We start from the raw sequence: 18,644 nt of genomic DNA on the forward strand, positions 1-18,644 counted from the left end.
CTCATGTGAAACGATTTTGCCACAGGATATGCTGGGCATTACAGTGCATTTGGAGGTAGCAGTCATGCAGCTATAAGCACATTTAAGGTCTTTATTGATTAGAACATTGGTTTATGGCCATTCTTCTCCTATTGTCCTCATTTAATTTCTTGCTTAAAAAAAGTTGATCTGCAAGAATCAATGTTCTGTTGTCACTTTGAGCTACTAGCTGTATTATCTTGGTTTAATCCGTGCTTTGCTTTAAAGGGTGATGCAGAACCTACCTAATAATGGGTGACTAAGTGCACTAGCCAGTATGATGCATATAAGCATCTCTGTATGTGGAGATGAGCAGTGAAGTTCTGGGATTACCCAAAGTACGAGATGTGGACACCTTCTAGAACTGCTATTGCAGAACTGAGGGTGGAAGAATAAGCTCACACTTTTTGTATGCACCTCTTGTGGACACTTGCTGTGCAATGAATAAATCTCCTCCTGAGGGCCTCTGCTGGAGGGAAATAGGCTACAAGAGGAGAAGGAATTGGCTGTTTTTCTGCCCCTACTGAAAGAATTTCAGTAGGAAGGAGAAGTAAATCCAAGCTGTCGTCATTCTCTTGGGAATAGCCTCATCCAGGACAAGCTGTTGAGATGAAAGTTTAGAACTGATCAGTCATATTGCATGCAACTTCTGAGAGGCGTTCTCCAGCTGAGTCCTTGAAAGATTGGCACAGTAGAAGAGACAGATGTACCAGCATCACGATAAGCTTATTAGCCCTCCAAAAATTTTCATTAAAAGTGATTTCCCATTTGGACTTGTCTTTGTCATGTGTGTCTGATGTGTAACCCACTTCCCAGTGTTTGCTGCATGTCTCTTCTTGCACCCGGACTGCTGAATGTGAGCTCTGTGGCCTTCTGCTCGAGAGCCTGGTAGAGAAACTCCAGATTTCAGTTCATTCCAGGTGACAGCTGTCATACACACCGAAGCTCCACTTCTCTCCCAGCACCTTCTGCTAAGCATGTGGGAAAGCCTTATGCAGCACCAGCAGAATCTGAACACTTTTGAAAAATACATGGTGTATTGAAATGTTCAGTAGGGAAAGTGAGGCAGTGTTCCTCAAAAAACAGGTTTGTAGGGTTCCTTAAAACTTGGGAGTATGTAGGCATTTTCTATAAAGCAGAATGGGCAGTAAAACTTTCAGAATTGTCTTTTCAGTGCTCAGTCCGTAGCTTATCATCGACGTGCAGCTTCTGAGGAGGAAGTAGTAAAAGATCTGTTCCCATCTATAACATTAACCTTCCGGAGACTGGAGTCATGCCCTTTACCTGGTTAAAGCAAGTGCTCATCAGCCCCAAACCTGGGCTCTTGTGTCTGCTAGACAACCTCTCACAGTGAAGGTGTGATAGGAATTGCACTGTCCTAATTAGATAAACCTAGTGGCCCATGGGGTACCAATGATTCCAGTACTGAAGTAGCTACAAATAAATAGGATAGGATCCTCATACACAAGGCTTAGATCACAGCAGGAGTCAACTTACTAACCCTTGGTGCAGGAAAGAGGAATGAAATATCCATTAGGTTTTTTTGTTGTGTACTTCAAGACTCAAATGGTTCTGGGCAAAAGCAGAGAGCAGTTCTTTGTATCTGTGAAGTTCTTATGAAGTTCATCAAGGCCAAGTTCAAGGTCCTTGCTGCTAGGTTCGATCAGTCTTCAATGTCAGTGCAGGCTGGGGGATGAATGAATTGAGAGTAGCCCTGTGTAGAAGAAATTTGAGATACTGGCTGATGAAAAGTCAGGTGTGAGCTGGCAATACCCACTTGCAGCCCAGAAAGCCAACTGTGTCCTAGGCTGCATCAAAAACAGTGTGATGAGCAGGTTGAGGGAGGTGAGTCACTGGAACAGGTTGCTCAGAGAAGTTGTGGGTGTCCCGTCACTGAAGTGTCCTAGGTCAGGTTGGATGGGGCTTTGGACAGTATGGTCTAGTGGAGGCTGTCCCATGGCAAGGGGTTGGAACTAATTGGTCCCTTCCATCCCAAGATACTCTGTTTCTAAAAAGGTGAGGGTGGTCTTGTCCCTGATTTGGCTCTGATTTCGTAAGTCTTTACGAACAACACTGCTTGAAATTATCCTTGCCACTTATTTCTTTCTCTGTTTTTTCTGGCAAAGCTGTTTGTGCAGCTGTGCTGTGGGGCAGAGCAAAAGAATGACCCAGCACAGAAAGTGTCATGGGGTGACGTGTGTGGTTTTTACCCAGGTCAGTTCCTCAATTGAATCCCAGGACTACCAAGATGAGAGTTTTGTCAGCACAGTGCTGGTCAGTACGTGCTGCAGCCTAAAGTCAGGAATAAAGGGATTTAGGGCTGAGGGAGAAGAAGGTGTTTAGGAGACAGGAATACCCTTAAGCTGGTGCTGCCATCAAAGTCTGTCCTGTGAAGACACAGCTGGAGTTGTGGTGCGACAGGAGAAACAAAGCCAGCAAGGTCTAAGAGATGCTCATTCCAGTTTCCCATGTACTTCTTGCACATCTGTTCTGCCCAGGGTCCCAAGAGAGGTAACCTTAAAAGACACAATTCACACAGCTCTGTTAATAGCACGTTTGATGCGTGAAGCCATCCAGCATTCACATCTCTTGGCTTTTTCTAACTGTTCCCTGAAACAGAGTGCTAGATAAGTTCCTGCTTTACCTGTACTGCTGTAGTGCTTCCGCCTTTAATGAATGTTGGAAGGGTTCTGCAAGGCAGCAGATGGTGCCAGCCTAACTTTGTTTGCAGAAGATGACTGGTTAACTTTCTCCTTTTGGTCTTTTTATCTCTGGTCCTGGACAGGATATTGCCTGGTGATATTTTATTACACTTGGTGATACTTTACAAATTTTAAGCCAAACTTTTCTCTTCCATAGGATAAAAAGTTTGTGGTTGGAAACAGACAGTTTCAATTCAAAGCTCCTGTCGATGAATCAGAAGAAGGAAAATTTTCATTCATGACTGAAGAGGTAAATGCAAAGATATGATTCACCTACCAAATATATGCAGTTCTTATAGTTCCAGTATCCACATGTGTCCAGAAATATAGGGGTACTAGTGGTTTCCTTTGGAGAAGAAAGTCACCTCTGATGGAGATTCTTTTTTGGTAGTAGCAGTCACTTTGGCTCAGAGCTCTTGGAGTCTCCCCTCAAAGCCATCTACATTTCCTCTTGATTTCCATATCTGTGCAATCCATAGATTCATTGAACTGTCCCTGGAGGAATTCAGGACCATTCCTCTTTTATTCTTAATTTTTTATGCAATCTGGTAAAATCATTGAAGGTAAAAGATGAGAATTCCAGAGCTCTCCCTCTCCAGTTCATTATCTTTCCCATTTCACATCTGTAAAAATGGGAACGGTGACAGTATATTTTTGTTTGGCTACTTGCTGGCTATGCTTCTTTCACTCTGATTTGTTTTAAAGAGAAGGGAAATCATATTTTTAAAAAATAGTCTGTTTACCAAGCCTGGAGTTGGACTCACAAATGGTATGCTGTGTTTAACCTTGCCGTCTTATATACTTACTAACAGAGTCATTTTGAGAGCTAATTAGCATTTATCCAGCATTTGAACGTAGCACAAAGCATTATTAGAGCATCCTTTATAAAGCCACTGTATTTTTCTTTGCACTTTGTCTTTCCCACTGGTTGTTACTTGCAGCAGAAGCTCATGTCTTGGAGCATGTGACCCCTGTGCTTTGGCTCTAACGAGAGGGTTGCACTACAAAAGATGCAAGAGATTTCCCCTCCATGTGGTGCGAGTCTGCCGTGCCCACAGAAGTAATGGGGCCAGATGGTGTGGGAAGGGAGAACTCAGCAGGGTCAGCAGCTATACTTACTGAATCTGAACGGCACCTTTGCTACTTGGGTACTTATAACCAAATGTAAATTAAATTAATGAAAAGCCGGTATTCAGACATTGCTCTCCCTCGGTACTTGGAAGATTCTGATTGTGAAGGATTAGGTTCATTAAAACATTTTTTTTCTATAAATGTTTTGCCAAGATGAAAAAAAAAACCCACCCAACCTGTAAGTTTTGGAATAATTTCTAAAACCATCACAGCTCGGATTATTGGGAATCATAGAAAACACATGAAGTTATAACCTTGCCAAATGAAAGTGTAAATATCTCTGTTGTGGCATCTTTTCCAGTTCTCCTATAGTGCAAATGAGACTCTACAACTTAACTTATCCATAAGAATAGATAAGATCGACATTGACAGCAAACTGATGGGTAAGTATGAAACATGGGGTTAAAGGGAGGTTAATTGCAGTAAACAGAAATCTATGCCTTCCTAATTTGGAGTCATGTGAATGTTACCTTTGTAGGTTTTCCTGGTTTGGGTGAAACAATTAAATCTGACAGATCAAAACTTATTAATATTAAACTCATGAATTAAACATCAGTGCTGGATATATTAAAGGCTGCTTTAAATACGCTACCATTATTTTCATGTTTGCTTTTGCTCTGAAAGGCATCTTAATAGCAAAGCCTCACAGTTCAAATGTACTTAAGTAGTTTGTGGGGTTTTTTAGGTTGTTGTTTGGGTTGGTTTTTTTCCCCAAAGGCTGTTTCCCTTTCTCTCCCAATGCACTTTCCCCCTCCAACAGGAGAAAAGGGAACCTTCTCACTGCCACTTGTATGGACTTCAACTTTCAGCTCAGTTTCTGCAGTCTTTACATCTGCTGGTGATCAGCAATACACAGAAACACTCAGCGTGCTTTCAGCTTCTTACTTTATCAATTTCTATTATAGAAACATAGAATCGCAGGCTGGTTTGTGTTGGAACAGACTCCAAGATCATCTAGATCCAACCCCCCCTGCCATAGGCAGGGACACCCTCCACTAGACCAGGTGAAGGGGCAACAAAAAGTCTATTAAGTGTTTTATATCTCTGATATAAAATCCTTTATAAATATAAATGTCTGTATTTCTTTCAACACACAATGAGGCAAATATTTCTGTGAGTCTAGTGCTGAGCTGAGAAACCTCTGCCAAATCAGTGGAGCAGTATCTGGGTGCTGGGACATACCTTACACTCCTTTGGGCTGAAGTATAAGGCACGATCTTGCAAAAACCGTGAGGCAACACCCTTGTTACTTGAGAGACAAGTCAATGGCAGGAAAACTGATACAGCCCCCAAGTAACTCCCCCTGCATATTAAATCTTCAGACCATATTTTTTCCATCTGGACAATATTTAAATTTATTCCTTTTGTTACTGGCAGAGGTATGTTTTTAGAAGATTTTCCCTGTAGCTCTGTGTGCAGAGTTGAAAGCACTTAAAAGAGGACCTGGCTTGAATGTTACAGGGAGGTCATATTGCAATCTCACACTGTCTTAATTTCCATTCCAAAGGCTGTGGTGTTTAAAACTGCAGAATTGTGACCAGATATTTCCAATATCTTTTTTCCCAGCCTGGGAAAAAAACAGGAAAAAAAAAGTAGTAGTTAAATTATTAAAGAAATGTTATCATTCAAATTGAAATAGGGAACACTTGCAAGAGGGGAATTGAAAAATTATCAACAAATGTCTCTTTTGATTATAAAAGGGATTCTTTTTTTTAATCCAAATTCTCTGCTGCCTTTAAATTTCCTTGCCATATGAAATCCGGAGTGAAATGTTTTTTATGCATCTTGAAAAGATTTGGCTTTGGGTATATGGTTGCTGCTGAGAAGCACCTTTGAACCTGCCAGTGAAAGAACCCTTTCTTTGTGTAACACTTAGTGAATACTAAGTTACGATAGCGTTTTTACATCTCCAGCCATCAGGGGTTCGGAACAGTATGAAATCCAATATATCCCTTTTATCCTTTGTCCTTTTTATCAATGATTTCACAGCTGGCATCTCAAGGTGATGGATAAGAGTCTGAATCTAATGAGTGGCTTGCTGCTGGTACATTTAATGAGCTGATCAGTGAACAGGGGGAGTGTTTAATGCTCTAAGGCCGTAGTTTTCTCCATTGCATTTATGCAACTGGATGTCAAGACGTTGTAGCACTGACATTGTTTACTGAGGGATGGGATGAAATTCCCTGTCCAGACCATCCAGGATAACACAGTAATTCAGTAAGCATCTTCTCGTGCTGTATCAGGTGGCTGTGTGGCAGTCTGGGTGGGAAGTGCCGGATTTAGGAAGGCAAGGGGGAGATTTGTATAACAATATTACCTGCTCAAGTCCCTGTGCAGTAGCAGCCTTTCAGAGTGTGGGATTAAGAAAGCAATCTGGTTCCTGCAAAAGCAATTTGCAGCGTAGACACAAGGAAACTTTTCCTTGCTGCTGCCCATACAATCTCTTTTGCTTATGAAAGCAACCAGCAATATACCAGGGCTGTCAGTCTGGTGCTTTTCCCCAGGATTACATTCACATCCAACACTCAGAGTGAACAGTTAACACAGAAACCGTTGAAAATATTGCTTGGGTTATGTTTGTTACTCAGTGATTTCTGTATTGATGTGCTCAGTATATGAAGCAAATGATGCCAATCCTGCTTTGTGCTCATCGATTCCTTGAGAATTCGAGATGGGGGTTGAATCAAATGGATGCTCTTTCTCATCGACTCATTCTTACAAATGCCAGAGTCCCTTGGTTTTGCATAGACCTCCAATGGTATCTTGACTGAGTTTGTGCTGGGAAAGCTACTCTAAATCAAGTGGACATGCTGGTTAGATGTAAGAAGGGTTAAGACCCGCCTTCATCATCATTGCATTAACTCTTGATGTAAGGGAAGGAATAACAATGTGCTATTCTGCTAAAGACTGGCTGTGAAACAATGTTGAGGTTTTTAAATTTGTATCTTTTAGAGAAAAACTGCCCTTATGAGGTTGTATCCTCTCATGCAAGTGGCAGAGAGCCTTTAGCCGAGTTTTGGGCATCTGTAATACTGTTCACACCTGGCAGGGGAATAAGGGCACTGCTGAAAAATAATGGAAAACCAGCATTCTCATTTTACATTTTCATGTCAGTAGGAATCTGACATGGTAGCGTCTTGGTATTAGATTTTTAGAAGTTACTTCTGCTGCTGTTATCTAGGAAGGTATCAAGTGCATTGAAGTGTTAGTGACTGGAGGGTGCTTTTGCCAGTGTCCTTCCTAGAGTCCTGCTCCTCTAAGAATAAAAACTTTCTTTAAATAGACATTTGATGGCCTTTACCCATATGCAGTTTCAAAGGGATTTATTCTAGTCTCTCTTGTCCACTTCTGATCACCTCTGTGTACTTTGCTTTGCTTTCTGCATCTTTATGGATGAAACTCCTTTGCAAAAATCATGATGTCATGAAGGGTACCATTTCTTGAGACTTAATGAGCATATAAAACAGCTTATCACTACTGGAAAGGGGAGATGTCTGTCTTGTACTCCCCACTCCCATCTGTGAGCACATTAACACTCTTGAAGGAGCACAGGAGGAAACCTGAATAGTTTTCTGCTGTTCTGGTAAGTTAAGTTGATTTACGAGAAGACTCAACAAGTGCTAGAGCCTCGGTGGCAGAGGGTAAGGCTGTGTGCCCAAGAAAAAAGGGCAGCCAAAATCCAGACAGAAACAGGGGTGAAGGGAAGGAGCAGAAAAGGAGGGAACAAAAAGTTCCCCTCTCCGTGATGATCAGCTCATATTCCCAGGGACATGCAGCACTCACACACTGAGTAATCTGTGCAACTTGCACGCTTCCCCTAGAGAAACACGTGGCATCTTTTCAGTCTGTTTTCTTCTGTGCTAGCTCTCAAGTGCAGCTCCAAATGTTTTCTTGCAAGCCAGGCTTTCCGTATGGTGCTCAACCACCCAGCTTTGTCTCAAGACTTTGCATCTATTTGGGAAAGATTCATTTTGTTCAGTGACTGTGCATCATGCTGGAGATTGATGGGGGCCAAAACAAGCTTAGTGTCTGGGACAGTTGGTGCGTGGTTCATCAGTAAGAGAGGCATGACTGTCAGACCTGATGTCTTGGCTCAGTAGAGCTAGAATTAAACCCCACTACAGAAGGAATAAGGCATACATCAGGATGGCAGTTGAAGGCACCAGGGAAAACAAAAGCAGGAAAATAGAGGAGAAATGACGAGGTATTAACTTTAACAAAGTAGAACATTCATTAAGTGTTAACTTTCTATTGCATTCAGGCTTTAGCAATGGTTTTGGAAAGGTCCAAATGTCTTGGAAACAGCCAACAAAGGCAGCTCACAGCTCCCTTCCTTTAAGTAAGTGACTGGCAGAGGTCCCATGCCAGCTGATATCTGTCCCTACCAACACCCATGCAGAGTTTATATCCCTCCACATCTGAGCCCTGGCACGTCAGGAGGACCTGTTTGTTTGAACTAGTCTTTCAACAGTTGTACAGGCAGGTTCACTGAGGACAGTCAAAGAAAAGGGTTTGTACTTAAACATTTTGGTAATTCCCAAGTGACAGAAATGTGTTGGGGTTCATCTTGATGGTTTATTCATACGCTGCACATGCATAGGTATCAGTTTTTTCCATACAGGGCAGAACAGAGTTTTCTCTCAGCATCATTCAGACAGTAAGTACAGAGTGTGCATATGTTTTCACATGGCAGAGCAACAGGCAGGCTTCCCACATAGGTTTAGTTTTCCCTCCTATAACACACTGAGTGTCCTTAAAACAGAGGAAGATGTCTAAGTGCATTTACCGTTCCTATTTCAGTGACTCTGTACAACTGCTCCTACGGACGAAGCGACTGCAGCTTGTGCCTTGCAGCCCATCCTGACTATAAGTGTGTCTGGTGTGAAGAAGATGGCAAGCCCAGCAAGTGCGTTTACGAAAAGCTCTGTCACGCTCCTCCCACCAACACGTGTCCTCATCCAGAAATCACTCGTGTAAGATTGCTTTTTCTCTCCCTACTAGTGTCTTATTTTTCAGGAGAAAGGATCCAAGCAAGCTCATACTGAAAGGCAGGGGGGGTTGGGTTTTTTTTTTTTTTTTTCTTAGGGTGTTAAATAAGCCTCTGAAATAGCTGTGAGGAAATAATGGCAGTAGTGATGTGTGTGAGAGATTTGTAAGACTCAAAATAAGAGCCTGAATGGAGTCTTTGAGACTTCTTGTTTTTCAAGCTTTGTCCTCGCTGTGCCAGAAGCCAGGCTAGCAGTGTATGCTTAAATGTGGCACTTGATTCTTGGGAATTAGCATGGATTTTTTTCCTCTCCTAAAGTCCTTTCTACCTGAAATAAGTCTATAAGAGAGGTTCTTTGCTCCTGGAACTACAAGCACTTACTTAGCAGGCTCGTTAATAGACTTTTAAATAGTATTTAACAAGAGAGCAAGTGGTTTCTGCATCATAATGTGTTTTCCAGACATCAGTGATATTTTCTAGTCCTCACCAGCATCAAACACAAGGCTGTAGAAGTTGAATGTAAGAAGTCAGAGAGGCCAAATGTGCACCTCTGACCTAATCTGCAGTTGAAGCAGAGGCAAGGACCCAGGGATTGGACCCAGGGCCAGGGAAGAGCATTGTCCACCTTGGTGGGCCAGTAGCCAAAGCAAGAAGTGAAAAATCCTTGTCCTTTTCAGCAACAATCCAAATGCTGTTTTTTTTTCTGGGCATAATTGTTGAGAAAAAGAGTGATGTGTACTTCCACTGGACAAATCAAAATTGCAGTGAAAGTGATATCAGTACACTGAAACTCAGACACACCATCTGATGAGAACATATCCCAGGCTGTGACAAAACGCAGTAACTGTATGACAGAGGTTGAGAGTTGTAGCAGAGATGTTTAACTCAACAGCAACTGTTTAATTCATGAAACCTGTGTTTCAGGAAGCATTAGAGGCGCTGAATCTTCTGGGTCTGTGCAGCTAGAGGTGCAGTGTGGGTAGAGGCAGACCAGCAGCATGCTGGATGAGGTTGGCCATGATGGTGTATCTAAGAAGAAATGTCAGGTAAACAGTAGGAGTCTGTCAAGGAAGGCACATACTCTGAAATCTCAACAGAAATTGTGGAGAAGAACACTTGTGTGATAGCTGTGCCCAGATAAAGATCATTTGAGTGGGAAGGAAGAGCAAATTTTTCACTCTGATACTGTTGCTACACAGTTGTGGATTAAATACTAAAAAACTAGGTTTTGTAAAGCTTTTGTTAGCTTCAGGTTTGAACAAAATATTTAGAAATACATACGGAAACTGTTGAGTCATTTTTCAGATCGTTTATTTACGGGTTGAGCGCACAAGGATGGCCAGTGGGCAGAAGGTTGAGGAAGTTGAAGCAATGGGGAAACAGAGCAGGGATTCTGGAGCTTGGCTGGGTGGCAGCAGCCACATCGCTGTGCTCAGATTTGCCTAGATCTAAGAAACTCTGATTTTGATGGAGCAGGCATTAAAGTCCAGACTTTCAGAAGCTGTATTTGTTTGGCTTCCAATTACTTAATTTGGCTCTGTGCAACCTCCCTCTTTTTGATGGCAAACTTTCAGCCCTCCAAAGCTGATGACTTCCACAGATCTCACTGGAGGTGCTGCAAATATAGGGAAGCAGGTTAGTACCCCAGCAAGTATTCGGAGCTCAAGTGCCTCTTCAGGCTATATTTTAACCTGAGAAGTCCACTGCAACTGCAGGATTTTCTCAGTCCTCATTTTAATTGCAAATTATTTCATTAGCATCAGCCCATGTACAGCAGCATCTTGCCATTTGATGCAGTAAGGAATACCAGGGGACCAGAGGACCTTTTGAAGACACTATGTGGGGCAGCGCTGTGTGTTGGGCAGGTGCCCTTTTCTGATGTCAACCTGAAGGGAGAAAACCATGGCAAAAAACATGCAGGAAAAGCTCTGTATGGAATGATTGTAAGAGGAGCCCAATCCATTTGCATTTCAAAATCACAGTGCTTTAGTGGAAGAAGCAAACTTAAAACAGGGTAAACACCAGGCAACAGTTCTGTACATAACAGTCTGTCACAGGAGACACAAAATCTGCAGCTGACAAGTAGTGGTTCTGAGCTAGCAAATGATTAATGAACATTAAAAAGTGACATGGTGGGTTTCCATGTGGGTCTTACCAGAAACATCTTTTGCATTTCAAGTACAGGTAAGTCAAACTAGCTTTAAATAATGTGGAAGAGCAACATCATCACTGCAGTGTTTAATTTTACTGGGTTTTTTTTTTTACTTTCCCTTACACAAACACAGATTGAGCCAACAACTGGACCACTGAGTGGTGGAATTCTTTTGACCATAATGGGATCTAATTTGGGAATAAAAGCAGAAGATGTAAAAAATATAACAGTGGCAGACCAGGAATGTCTTTTCAAAGAGGAATTCTACTCTGTTTCCACCAGGTAATTGCTGGATATTTCACAAGATTTTAAAAGGAAAATAAAGGAACTTCTGTGCGTTTTCGGTAGCAGATGATCTTCCTCTGGTTATAAAAGATTATCAGTAGAGGAAAGAACTAGTGTGGTGTACCAGCAGTGCTTCATAGTAAGGTGCCTGAGTCTTTAAAATTGTTCCAGCAAATATTTTACAATAGCATACTACCATCCTGCTTCTGATTGAAGTTTTCCTTATTGGTTTGAAAAGCTTTCATAAGCGATTACTGCAGATCTCTCCAGACTATTTATTTGAAAGGCATCATAGTTGTGCATCTAGTCATTAAAAATCTTTGCTAAATCTGAACCACAGTGCAGCCAAGCATGCAACATTTATGGGAAAGTAGGCAAAGCAAGAGGAAGCTTCAATCTTTTTGTTTCAGTCCAGCCACAAAGCTTCTTTCCTGGGGGCAGGAAGGCAGCCTGGAGCTTTGGTTTAGCTTTAGATGACTAAGTTTCATCACAGAGTCAACAAGTCCATGGATGTTGAATTGCCTAAGCAGGTTGGTAGATGTTTTGCAGATTACCTGTCACACTATTAAGCAGTGCCAAAGATTAAAAAAAAGTGCCTAAATTCTTCTAGGTAGATAGGTGTTTACTACTGATTGTATCAAGCATCTAATTTCAAGAGGGAAATACCCTTTTGATTTTAGCTGATAAAAAGCATAACGTGAAGATTCAGTAGTAAAATGAGAGTAATGATGTATTTTAAGCAGTCTGATTTTTCATTCATTCATTTTTGATATTTAAAGCTGTAGTTGAAACCTTGGCTTTCTTTCCCTTCAGTTAATATAAAGTGTAATCCAGTAACTTCTAACTGTTTCTGTGGTGTGTTTTGAAAGGGATTCTGAAGATACCTAAGCAGTTATTTTAGCTTTTGAAAGATCTTTAGCTTTAGTCAGTTTGTAGATCAGGCATTTAGAAGCTTCCCAGGCCCCTAAGAACTCAAGCACATATATATATAAACAGAATATAAGAACTCAAGAATATATATATATAGCTGTTTATCTCTTAACTACTTCCCAAATCCATCGCTATCACTTGTGTCCTTACATGTGCATCGCCGTCCACAAAATTCCCAGCTCTTTCACAGTCATCTTTTTCCATTCCCTATTTTCAGTGTTTGCAAAAGCTGCACTGAATTGCAGCGTAGTCTTAGAAGAATTTCCCCAGCCTCTTGGCTTTTTCTAAAGCTTTTTGATATTTTTAAATACATGGAAAGGAGCCAGAACTGAGATGACTGGTTTCACAGTATCATAGTTCCTTGTATCATAGCAACATTACTGGTTTCCTAAGCTCTGCCAGTGTGGCAATGGGTGAGAACAAATGCAACTTGCATAATGTCATTTATCAACGAATTAGGGGGTTTTGAGGGATGTTCTCCATTAAAGCCTTAAAAAAGGAGTTATTAAAAATCTCCAAATAGGTATCTATAATTTTCTTTCTTTATCTTCCCCTGTTCTTTTGTTTTATTATTACCTTTTTTTAAAAAAAAGAAAAAAAAAGTGCCTAGTCTTGCTCCCCTATACTTCTGCAGTAAAAAGCTAGTCATTTTTAGGAGACAGTCGCTCCCATGGGCAGGAGAGCAGTGAGATTTAAGGCACTTAAGGCTGCTTTCTGGCTCTGCAGTGATTTAATTGTTGGCCTTCAAGAAGTCGTGTTCTCATTCTTTGTAGTTTTCCATTTGTAACGTGGGGGAAGGGAGGCAGTGCTGGTGCTGGGGAGGGAACTTTCTCAGTTAAAATCCCTGGTAGCCACTTAGGACATTCCCCCCCTGCACATACACACACACACACACACACACACACACCCCAGCCCTGGCCCCCTGACTGCTCTCCCTAGCTTGACATATGGTAGAAATTCCTCCAAAGGCACCGTTTCCTGTTTCTGCCTGACAAAAAGATACAACTTCCAAGAATACAGTAGAGAGATGATGAGGAACAGACTCAGGCAGCCATACACATGCCAGGACATGCAAGAATTTAGAGAATTTTGTCCATTTGCCAGTAGCCAGGCAGAAAAGTCTGGAGTGATCTGCAGAGGGACTTGACAATCCTTTTATTATAAGTCCCGATTTAAGCACATTATACTGTGTAATTTGGGGGTGTTGGGTTGTTTTGTTTTTTTTTTCTTCTTGAGGTTTTTTTTTAAGCAGTTAGGCACTGCTTAAGGAAGAACAGCAGTATTCCTAGAGGGAAAGAGCGAAGGAAATGAGCAGCAATACTCAGGGTGTGTCGTATATGAAATTGTCTGCCTGTACAGGCTGCAAACATTATATACCTCCTTATCTAACCATATTATCAGCTCTCCATTAAGCATTTGTCCCAGTTTTCAAGTGTGTCGAATCCTTATTGCATTTTTGTGCTTATATTCTGTGGATCACCTGTTTGAAATAAAAATTGAAACATCCTAGCTACCCACTCAGCAGCGATGGTAGTTAAGGCAGTGTTTTCTTGGCCAGTGTTCCTTGACCTCTGATTTTGCGTGGGTTATCTGAGCATTTACTTTCAGAGAACAGTAATTTCAAAGGGATTTTGATCATAGGTGTGAAAATACAGTCATCTCATGCTGAAAGGGAGCAGGATTCACAACAAAAGTTATCAGCAGCTAAACCACACGTTGTATGATAGCTGACAGGCTGATTCTCTACATCACAAGGAGGGGGTTCATTTTTTTTTATTATAACATCACAAGGTCTAGTGAAAACCTTTTGGAGGGTTGGACAGGTTAATCTTTGACTTCTGGGATGAATTCGTGTCTACTGTGGAAGACGTCTACTAATGGACTGCTAAAGTAGCTCCTCTGTGTAGTACTCAGGTTTCACCTTTGCCTACCTGTTACACAGAAGATTAGAACTATTCTTGTAGGTTTTTGCTGGGAATCTGAGGCAGCATTCAAGTACCTTGTGTAGGATAAAGGAAATGCAGTGCTTTTGCTGGCAGTGTGTGTGGTGGCTCACATACTTTGCACTGGTATTGCAGCTGTTACTTCTAAAAGATAAACTTACATTCTTTCCTGCTAGGATTGTATGTCAGGTTGGACCAATGAATGAACCAAAACAAGGTCAAATTGAAGTTAACATCAATGGAAAATTTGGTAGATCACCAAGTGATGTCCTGTTTACTTACCAGGTAAGTGCATTTTTTTCAGAGACACCTTGTGCACGACTTCAGTTAGAAGGTTGCCTGTCAAGGACAGAGTGTCTTGTGTTTCCCTTTCAAACTTTTTCTCATCAATAGCAATGTCATTCAATATGTTGGAAAACACTTAACTCAAGTGCTTATGTTGATATAAAAGGCATACCAAAAATCCTTTCATGATCAATAGATCCAGAGTCTCAAAACAGGATGATGTTTGTGAGTCAAGTTAAAAAGATGCTGTAGGAAAGAGACTGTAATCAACTTATTCAGCAGTGACATAATGTCTCTTAAGTGTCACTATAGAATTAAAAAAAAATCAGGACTGCAAAAAATTAGGTATTCTTTAGGTACACAGTTGGTGCACTATTTTAATCACAGTGTTTAGTCTAGCCAATGTTCTTAATTACAAGAATGGATGTAGAGCAGCAGAAGAATAAGTAATGAAGGTACATTACTTTTTTAATAATTTATTTCATTCAAAAATCTGGCATGCAGAGCCACAGACAGCGTGACGTGTTGATATTACACGTGTGCTTTGTTTTCAGTGACACTAAGAAGGAGAATTTCATTTGTGTCTTAATCGCTGTACCCTAAATGTGGTCCTAGGTTATAGCTGGTCTAGCCTGTGGTTTTAGCAGCAAGTAGCTTTATCTGTATCTATGAGGTCTTCAAAATTTATAAGAGCCTGTAATAGCAGCAAGGTTTAAATCATCTCATATTGATGCTTAAAATTACACCTATAAACTGTGTATCTATAAAACATAAAGGGTGGGTTAGGCTTTTATCTTCTCCCTTAGTTAAACTTCTGTCTCGTTAACTCTCGATGTTGATGGAAAGTAAAGGAAAGAAGTTGGCAGTAAGCAGCGGACTAAGTAAAAAAATACATTCTTGTTTTTGCAGAACAGGCTGAAAGTGTTTTTTCCATAATTTCCAAGTGAACACCTCCTCTCCCCAGTAATATCTCTGCAGAAAAACACATTTTTTGCTTGAAAATGCCCTCTGTTCCTTTATGGAAATGTAGGTTATAATTAAGTCTTCCTTCATCAATCTCAGTCATCTCAACTGGAGAGCAACAACATAATGTCCGGGGTTTATGTGTTCATGGTCTCTAGGGCAGAGGCTATGACAGTAAACCCTATATGATATGAAATTTTGACATGAGCCCATTATGTTTGGTACATTTTGCACCAGTTCCTGTGCTTCTCCTGTATGTAAAGATTCTTCTGTGGTTTCTATGAAAACCACATGAAGAAGTTATGGAGTGCGCTGAAATGTAATCTGAAGCCCCCATACAGACTTCCAAGGCTTGTCTGTGAACTTGTTCTAGTGTGATTCCCAGCTCTGCCCATCTGGGAGGTGAGATAAGCAGCCACTGCTTTTGCCTACTTAAGGAAAGATTCTTGATGACCCATCAGCGAGGCTGTAGGAGAAGCTGCAGTGCACAGGCATCATCCAGGTGGATGTTTTCCTGCAGGTCCAAGACTCCCTCTGTGCCAGTCTCTGCCTGCACTGAGGTCACTGAAATACCAGCTATCTAAGCGAACTGCTGATAAAGACCATTTGTATTTGCTGCAAAAAATATTTCCATGGGGACTTTATTTACAGAACACAAAGCAATGGCAAGTGATACAGTCCTGTGCCTTAGAACTGGTGAAATTGGTTTCTAGTTTCACCTCCCTCAGTTCCACAAGAACATGAAGCCAGCTGTGGACCGCGGTGGAGTGAAAGTCAGTACAGGGCGTCTCATGCTACCAGTGTGGCACAAGTGTGAGAACAGAAAAGCAGAGCAGAGCAATCACGCCAGTTGATGTTGTCTTTAAAGCTACAATCTTGTTTCACTGCTGTTTTCAGGCAGCTCTTTGGTGACTTCTTTGAACAGACACGCGAAATCTGTGCTTTGTTTAAAACCTCTTCTATGGAGCGTATACAAAGAAGAGAAAGTAGTGTTCTTTCCAAGAGCATTCCTAAAATAAATTTTCTATTATGTATTTCCCTCTTTCTTTGGCACACTTTCTGTCTACCCTCCTGCTGGTAATTATGACTGTTTTTGCTGTGTGTTCTGATCACCCGAAGCACAGCCACTTGAGCTTTAGCAGTGACCACTCTAATCACGGCGTGTGGCAGCACAGGGCAGAAGGTGGACAAGCAGTGCACAAGGAGCCTGCAGCTGCTCAGCCCTGTGTGTCTGGGTGTACTGGAAGTGTCCCCACACTCCCCATGGTCACAGCCTCCTACATGTGACTAGTGGCCACCAGCAAAAGCACATAGTCTGTTATCAAGTAGATTGGATATCAAGAAGAAAAGTATATATTTTTAAGGTGGTGAGGCCCTGGCACAGGTTTCCCAGGGAAGTTGTGGTTGCCCCATCACTGGCAGTGTTCAAGGCCAGGTTGGATGGGGCTTTGGGCAACCTGGTCTAGTGGAGGGTGTCCCTGCCCATGGTAGGGGTGTTGGGACTAGGTGATCTTTGAGGTCCCATCCATCCCAAATCAGTCTGTGATTCTATAAGTACTGCTACGTTTGGCTGTGGTTGATACTCAGTCTGCAATAAGATGGAATTTTTAAAGCTGGATTTATGAGGATCAACAGTCAGCACAACTTGGGGCTCAGACTTATGCTTCTGCCCAGTCTACCAGCACAGCCTGTTTCTGAACCAAGTATTGCATGAGACCTCCATTAAATGGGTCAAAAATCCAGCTAAAATGAAAGCCATGGTTTCAATTTAAAATTATTTCTGAACTGAAATGCTCTGGTCCACAAGAGTCTGGGCTGTGCAGTAAACACTTCATCTATATTTGCTGCATAACAGAGGAAGAAAGCTCTATCTCTCCCAACCCATCACAGTTTCTCTATCCAACCTGTGTGGTGCTCAAGTCCAGCCATAACAGTGGAATTAAATTCCAGTGACCCAGTCCTCTGCTGCTGACATTTCTGTTGTTTCATTATAAGCAGGATCAGGCAATATCCATTCTCCTGTTTAGCGAAACAAAAATGATGCTAAATTTTAATATCCAGCTATGTAGTACATCCGGAGCACTGACTGACAGCTTGGCTGGTCTCTAAGCAGGTGGAGCAGTAAAACAGCTAAAATTGCCAGTCCTGCTTTTTTGTTTGTTGTCACTTTATCTGCTTAGCTTGTTACTGTGACAGTGAGAAGCAGCATCAAAGGAAGGAGTTAAGTTTTTCCTAGGTACATGACCCAAATTTGTTGATCCCAAAATTGCTTTCTCAGAATACCTCTTCTACAGACTCGAGCCACCAGATGAAGATCTTACAGCTGGGATCTCCAGTACCTTTTTGCAAAAGTGGTTCTGTGAGTTTTAGGCTGGGCAGCTTAAAAAGACTGAGTGGTTTCAGAAGGCTCAACAAATGTAAGATGGGGAAATTAGAGGTAGAACTCTGCAAAAGTGTAAAACATTTCTGAGGTGCTGAAGGTAATTTAGGGACTGTCTTGGAAATAATGACTTTTAGTAAATCTAGAAGTCTGTTTGCTTAAACAAGATGAATAACATGAAGAGGAAGAAGGGGGGATTAATTAGAGTGTGATCTGAAAATGACTATTCACCTTACTGGAAGTTTGAATGCAAGCCTGAACAGCACAGTTGCATTTAGTAAGGTGCACACTTCTACCCTAATCTGCTCCCAGGTTGGCAGTTTCCTCTCACCTCCATCCATCTTCTGCTTTCCTTGATTTTTGAACCAATTGCTCTGGGAGCTCTCACCAGTGCGGTGCCATTAGTGCTACAAGGCTTTTGCTCACTCCTTGATTTTCCTTCCTGAGTCTTTACCTCAACACAGGCATTTTATACTGTAATTGAGAGGTTTGGGGGGGGGTTATGTGGGGGAGGAGGGTATTACATACTTGATGCTGATAAGCCACACATCTGCAGCAGTTTGGAATTGCTTCCAGAAGATCCTATTTTATTCCTAAGTCCTGGAGCATATCTTGTTTGTGTGTCAGCCTGCATAGGGGCCAGGAGAACTCCTGGGTAGCTGAGAGCTTTAGCAGTTGGCCCTTCCTCATGTGGATATTATTAGACTTAATTCTCTGTCATCTGAGCTATGCACTTAAATACATGTCCCACCTTCCAGTGCTCGTGGCTCTGCTTGAAAGCTGCCAGTGAGCCCTGGAATAATGCAGACTTTCCAGTCATGCATGCTTCCATTTCTCCATCAAACCTGCCAGCAAGGCTCTGTGGTCT

General features: G+C 41.7%; 1 protein-coding gene across 1 annotated transcript in view; it reads left to right on the plus strand.

Moving 5' to 3' along the window:
- Positions 1-18,644, plus strand: part of PLXNB2 (plexin B2) — a 77,226-nt gene that overhangs the window by 19,047 nt on the left and 39,535 nt on the right. Inside the window, exons 10-14 of the mRNA XM_084262718.1 lie at positions 2,878-2,970; positions 4,153-4,234; positions 8,652-8,824; positions 11,124-11,272; positions 14,325-14,433. Coding sequence (XP_084118844.1) covers positions 2,878-2,970; positions 4,153-4,234; positions 8,652-8,824; positions 11,124-11,272; positions 14,325-14,433 — 606 coding nt within the window. The remainder of the gene's footprint in view (positions 1-2,877; positions 2,971-4,152; positions 4,235-8,651; positions 8,825-11,123; positions 11,273-14,324; positions 14,434-18,644) is intronic.

Source organism: Gallinula chloropus, assembly GCF_964237585.1.
Source record: "Gallinula chloropus genome assembly, chromosome: 1".
In the NCBI taxonomy this organism is placed as follows: domain Eukaryota; kingdom Metazoa; phylum Chordata; class Aves; order Gruiformes; family Rallidae; genus Gallinula; species Gallinula chloropus.